Source organism: Chiloscyllium plagiosum, chromosome 18 (assembly GCF_004010195.1).
Source record: "Chiloscyllium plagiosum isolate BGI_BamShark_2017 chromosome 18, ASM401019v2, whole genome shotgun sequence".
Lineage (NCBI taxonomy): Eukaryota > Metazoa > Chordata > Chondrichthyes > Orectolobiformes > Hemiscylliidae > Chiloscyllium > Chiloscyllium plagiosum.
In genome coordinates, this window is record NC_057727.1 from 1,547,175 (window position 1) to 1,553,892 (window position 6,718).

Sequence of the window (6,718 nt, forward strand, 5' to 3'; positions counted from 1 at the left end):
GAAAGAATAAAATGGACCCTGAGGAGCAACGTTTTTACACAGAGGGTGGTACACATATGGCATGAGCTCCCAGAGGAAGTGGTTGAGGCAGGTACATTAACAACATTTAAAGGCATTTGGATTAGAAGGATATGGGTTGCAGGGTGCAGGGAAATGGGGGTTAGCGTGGATGGGCATTTTGGTTGAGGCAGGTACATTAACAACATTTAAAGGCATTTGGATCAATACATGGAGAGGAAAGGTTTAGAAGGATATGGGTTGCAGGGTGCAGGGAAATGGGGGTTAGCGTGGATGGGCATTTTGGTCGGCATGGACCAGTTTGGGCCAAAGGGCCTGTCTCCGTGCTGTAGGAATCTATGACTCTAACTCTATATGCTGTCCTGAGGTGGATCTACAAGATACCATGGTCTGTATTGGATGGAGACCTCGAGATTTCTCTCCAATTTCTGGCCACGTTTTATCTCTCAGTCAATATCTCTAAAACAGATAGCCTGGTCTTTTACAGGAGCTTACTACATCCTAATTGGTTACTGTGTTTTCTATATTACAGCAATGTTACATTTCAAAGGTCCTTCAGTCATTGTAAAGGACTTTGGGACAATCTGAAGTGATACAAGGCTCTATCGATAGGGAGACTCTTGTCAATTTGATCACCTCAATCAGTACTCCCTTTCACTTTCAGTCTCATCCTTCTTAAATGGTTAATTATTTTCTGTTCTTCCAATAACTTCTCTGTCTAATAACTGACTTTCACCTGACTGGTTGCAGTGTAGATTGCCTGGCTTTGTTTCACAAAAGGTGATAGAAAGCAGCTCAGTGACAGTAACAGAGCAGCAATGTGACAGTCTGCAGCACCGGAAGGATATCCCGTTCATTAACAGCTGTCCCTTTGATCACACAATGTAATAACCCTGAAGACAATGCCATCTCACAGAAATAAAGACAAACAGATGTATCAGCAACTTAACAACACGCGTCTCTAATAAACAGCCCCACAAATAATACCACTTCATCCGTACAAAAAAAATCAAAGAAAGGCAGATACTGGAAATCAGAATCAAAAATAGCAATTGCTGGAAAAACTCAGCAGGTCTGTGGAGAGAAAGAAGAGTTCACATTTCAGGTCCAGTGACCCTTAGAACTTAGTTTCTGAAGGTTTACCTTCAGCTTGAAAGAGTAGAGGGAGCTTTACTCTGACTTTAACCCAGTGCTGTACCTGAACTGGGAACAGTGCAGAGGGAGCTTTACTCTGTACCTAACCCCGTGCTGTCCCTGCCCTGGGAGTGTTTGATGAGGGACAGTGTAGAGGAAGCTTTACTCTGTATCTAACCCTGTGCTGTCACTGAACTGGGAGTGTTTGATGAGGACAATGTAGAGAGAGCTTTACTCTACATCTAACCAAGAGCTATCCCTGCCCTGGGAGTGTTTAATGAAGGACAGTGTAGAGAGAGCTTTACTCTGTATCTAACCATGTGCTGTTCCTGCCCTGGGAGTGTTTGATGAGGGATAGTGTAGAGGGAGCTTTACTTAGAGTTTAAAAGTACAGAGTGAGCTTTAATCTGTATCCAACCCCATGCTATAATTGTCCTTTCAATGGGGTGTTGCAATATCAAAATGGAAAATCACAGTACCCGGTTTTAACATTCACAGAATCAAGAATTCATAGAAAACCAATTCAGATTTTACAAAAAGGAACAAGAGGCTTTGGTCTAGACTGAAGAGAGTTTTTTTCATTGACCAATCAGTAAGCTCTGGGAGTGACAACACCCCGTGTTCTGGGTGAGTGTTGGGTTCCCCCTTTCTACCTGTTGTTGCCAATACCTGCACATGTCACCCCTCAAGGTGGATGGCAGTGAGTATATTCACCCTCTCAGTCCCTCCAGCATTGGTTCCCAACAATGAGAATAATAAATACCTTTTTTTGTTACTCTGGGCACAGTTGGCAAAGCTGGTGTTTACTGCTCAGCCCTGGATGGCTGACGGTGAGCCTTGCCTTGAATCACGGTGGATATAAATCTGCTCAGCCCCAGGTGCAGTGAAGTGTCCACCTCTTTAGGGTGTGTGGATTGGCCCAGAGTGGGTAAACAGGTAACGTTGCCTTTCCTAAAGGATGGTGTGAACCAGGTGGGTTTTAACAATAAGCGCCCCCCCCCACACCACCCTTCATTGTCAATTCCCCTGTTTTCAAATTTTGTTTCAAAGTTGAGCTCAGCTTTTCAGAGATTTTCTGGGGAGTGTTCCAGATTCCCGCTCCTATGTGAGGAAGTGTTTCCCGACATTCCCTCTGAAAAGGCCGGCATGAAATTTTCAGGGTTCTGTCTCCACCCCCTCGTGCTCCAGGGAAAGAGTTTCTCTGAGGGGTGAGGGAGTTGGAATTTTACCTCAAGACAAACTGACAGAGTGAGGTATGGTGAGGAGCCGTGGTCCAGAACAGGACTTTAGTCATCTCTCTTGATTAGAGAGAGACAATTGGCTATGTATAGTTTGGGGGTAACCACTCCATGACCTCAGGGTATGGTGAACAGGCAGGATTTCTGTGACCTACTGCAGCCAGTCTGGGGGATTGAACCCCCTGCTGTTAGCTTTAATTTGTCCCAAACTCTTGTCAGCTCTCTAACCGAGTTAACGAACCCCCTTCAATAGAGAAAAATACACCAAATGTAACGGGATCTATCTGGTACCCTGAAAGGATTTTAAAGTGCTCTCCAGGAATAATTATCAAATACAGTCTCCCATCAAACCTCTTAAGGAGGTATTTGGAGAATTAGCCAAATGTTTCATCAATAAACTCATGTGTAAAGAAGTAGCAACATTACCACAGTGCCATGCACAATCCCCTGTGGGCCAATGTAACAGTAACTTCCTGCTGTCATCTGCCCGTACCTGAAACAAACCAAACAAATTCCTGAATTAGGGATTGGATTGTTCACATCCTCAGAGTGAAAGCCTGTACTGAGAGCTGGAGGGGTAATGGGGCAGTGTGTTCTCAGGGAGGGTTCTGCAGCCCAGCAGACCCCTCATGCCCCCACCCTGACCCCTCTCAACCCCCTTATTCCCAGGTCCTGTGTCAAGGTGGGGGTGTGTGTGATTAGGACAGGACTTGCCCATTAGTCTCACTCCTGGCAGCAACTAGTTCCCTGCTTGTGTAGCGTGTGAGTGTGGTCTGTGATTTCCTCAATGTGAGATTGCCTTCTGAAACTCAGCAGCCCAGACTCACCGCTGGGTAAGGAACTAAAGGGTGAAGCATCCAAGGCCACAATACAACATCACTGCCCACCTTGTTCCTAGGTCAATATTTAACCCTTAATCAATACCTTAAAGTACAGACCATCTGGCCACTTAACACACTACTGAGTGTGGGATCTTCCAATGCACATATTAATTGCTGCATTTCCTACATGACCATAACTTGTATTCATGGGATTGTGGGCATCATGGGGAGGGCCCAGTTACCCTTGATAAGGTGCCACTGAGTAACTCTCTTGAACTGCGGCAGTCCATGTGGTGTAGGTGGGATGACCTTTTTGCAGGACTAACGAAAACACTGAGCAGCTCCGGCACAATCGACACAGTTCTCAACATGATGTATACAAATGGCCTGAGAAGGTACTATTACCCTCCTCTGTCCTTAATGAATAAGTTACACAATGTTCAAAATTTCACGTAACTTATCAATTATCAATTTATCAATAACCACTGGATTCCTCTTCCTTGGGGACCTTTCTTGATTCAAATGTTCATACTTTGGGGAAGAACTTCGGCTTGTCCTGACCTGGGAGTGAGGGGGACTTTTATCCAACAAACACTGGTTTTGACCTTGATCTCCAATTGAATTTCCCCTTTCATCTGACTCAGATCTGAATTAGTTTCAGGCACAACTTGTCTTGGACTGACTATTGACACGCTACTGGCATTCCAATTACTCAATGAATTTAATTCTTCCCAATTCGCTTCTTCTTATGAAGTGGAGGTGCCGGTGTTGGACTGGGATGGACAAAGTCAGAAGTCACATGATACCAGGTTATAGTCCAACAGGTTAGTTAGAAATCACGAGTACCTTGCTGCTCCTGCGTCACCTGGCGACATCACACTTGTTTCTGTCGCCTGACTCCCTATAGTGACTCTTTCTGCTTGGATTCATTTCTCTTTCCCGGATTGTGTTGGATGGGGCTTTAGCCATGAAAATCTCATTCTAGACCATCTTCTATAAAGTAATCAGCTGCTATTGGGAGTAGTGTGAGATGAGTAACAATAAATAAACATAAAATACATCAGTCTGTGATTCAATGATATTTCTTCCAGCATTGTGTGTTTATTTAACATGAGCATGTTTTACAACCATCCACGTTCTCCATTCAACACGGAATGACCTGGTGGGTTTCCAGTGTGTTGGATCCCATTCCAATGTTTATGAAATCTTCTGACAGTAAAAATCAGAAACAATGATTCACATTCTATCTGAGCATAATTTCACTCACTGGTCCTCAGGTGAGTGAAGAAAATGCTGTTAATCTCTCAACACCATTTTTTTTATATTGGGAATATTTTGTCACACTTCTTTCTCCAAACCCAAAGGACTTCTTTCCTTCAGAGAGAAAAGTCCAAGCTTACTCAATCTTTCTTCATAAGGCAAGCCCTCCAGTCCAGGCAGCATCCTGGTAAACCTCCTTTGCACCTTCTCCAAAGCCTCTGTATCTTCCTATAGTAGGGCGACCAGAACTGGACACAATATTCCAAGTGTGGTCACACCAGGGACTTGTAGAGCTGCAGCAAAACCTCGCGGCTCTTAAACTCGGTCACCCTGTTAATGAATGCCAAAACACCATATGCTTTCTTAACAACCCTATCCACTTGGATGACAACTTTGAGGGATCTATGTACTTGCACACCCAGATCCCTCTGTTCCTCCACTCTGCCAAGAATCTTGTCTTTAATCCTACATTCAGCATTAAGTTCGACCTTCCAAAATGCATCACTTTGTATTTATCCATCTGCCATCTCTCAGACCAGCTCTTCATCCTGTCAATGTCATGCTGCAGCCTGCAGTAGCCCTCGATACTATCATTTGCAACTTTACTAACAAACCCCTCAACGTCCTCATCCAAGTCCTGAAAAAAACTACAAAGAGAAGAGGCCCAAAAACAGAGCCCTGCGGGACCCCACTCAACACTGACCTCCAGGCAGAATACTTTCCATCTGCAACCACTCTCTGCCTTCTCTCAGCTAGCCAATTCTGAATCCAGATAGCCAAATCTCCAGGTATCCCATACTTCCTGACTTTATGGATGAGCCTACCATGGGATACCTTATCAAATGCCTTGCTGAAGTCCATATATACCATATCCACTGCTCGACCTTCATTAACCTGTCTTGTCACCTCCTCAAAGAACTCAATAAGGTTTGTGAGGCATGACCTGCCCCTCACAAAGCCATGCTGACTGCCTTTAATCACGCTATTCTTTGCCAAATAGTCATAGATCTATCCCTCAGAATTCTTTCCAAACCTTTGCTGACCACACACGTAAGACCAACTGGTCTGTAATTGGCAGGGATTTCCCTATTACCCTTCTTGAAAGAGGAACAACATTCCCCTCCTTCCAATTCTCTGGTATGACTCCCGTGGAGAGTGAGGAGGCAAAGATCTTCACCAGCGGCTTAGCAACCCTGTTTCTCACTTCCTGGAGCAGCCGAGGATAAATCTGGTCTGGCCCTGGGGACTTATCAATGTTAATATTTTCCAAAATTTCAGCACATCAACTTTATCAATCTTGATCTGGTCAAGCCTATATCCCAGCTCCTCAAAGTTTTCATTCACAACAAGGTCCCTTTCCTTAGAGAAAACTGAAGCAAAAAACTCATTTAAGGCTTCCCCTATCTGCTCAGACTCCATGCACAAGTTCCCTATGCTATCCCTGATCGGCCTTGCCTTCTCCCTGATCACTCTCTTAAAGGATTCACTCGATCTATCCTGTCCGTACCTGACATATGCTTCCTTCTTTTTCTTAACCAAACCCTCAATTTCTTTAGTCATCCAGCATTCCGTATACCTACCAGACTTCCTTTCACCCTAACAGGAATATACTTTCTCTGGATTCTTGTTATCTCATTTTCGAAGGCTTCCCATTTTCCAGCCGTCACTGCCCCCAGTCAAAGTCAGCCTTGCTCCAATTAGGACTTCAACTTTTAGGTCAGGTCTATCCTTTTCCATCACTATTTTAAAACCAGTAGAATTATGGTCGCTGGCCCCAAAGTGCTCCCCCACTGACACCTCAGTCACCTGCCCTTCCTTATTTCTCAAGAGTAGATCAAGTTTTGCACCTTCTCTAGTGGGTACATCCACACACTGAATCAGAACATTTTCCTGTACACACTTATCAAGTTCCTCTCCATCTAAACCCTTAACACTATGGCAGTCTCAGTCTACGTTTGAAAAGTTAAAATCCCCTGCCATAACTGCCCTATTATTCCTGCATGGAATTGATCACCCAATCTGATCTCAGGCGACCGAATCAACACGGACATCTACTACAAACCAACCGACTCCCACAGCTACCTGGACTACACCTCCTCCCATCCTGCCCCCTGTAAAAACGCCATCCCATTCTCCCAATTCCTTCGTCTCCGCCGCATCTGCTCCCAGGAGGACCATTTCAAAATACGTACAACACAGATGGCCTCCTTCTTCAAGGACCGCAATTTCCCCCCCGACATGGTCGAC

At 44.7% G+C, this 6,718-nt stretch overlaps 1 protein-coding gene across 1 annotated transcript in view; it reads right to left on the reverse strand.

The window, feature by feature from the left end:
• Positions 1-6,718, reverse strand: part of uroc1 (urocanate hydratase 1) — a 76,390-nt gene that overhangs the window by 52,896 nt on the left and 16,776 nt on the right. The window contains exon 7 of the mRNA XM_043708614.1: positions 2,820-2,883. Within this exon, the coding sequence (XP_043564549.1) occupies positions 2,820-2,883 (64 nt within the window). The remainder of the gene's footprint in view (positions 1-2,819; positions 2,884-6,718) is intronic.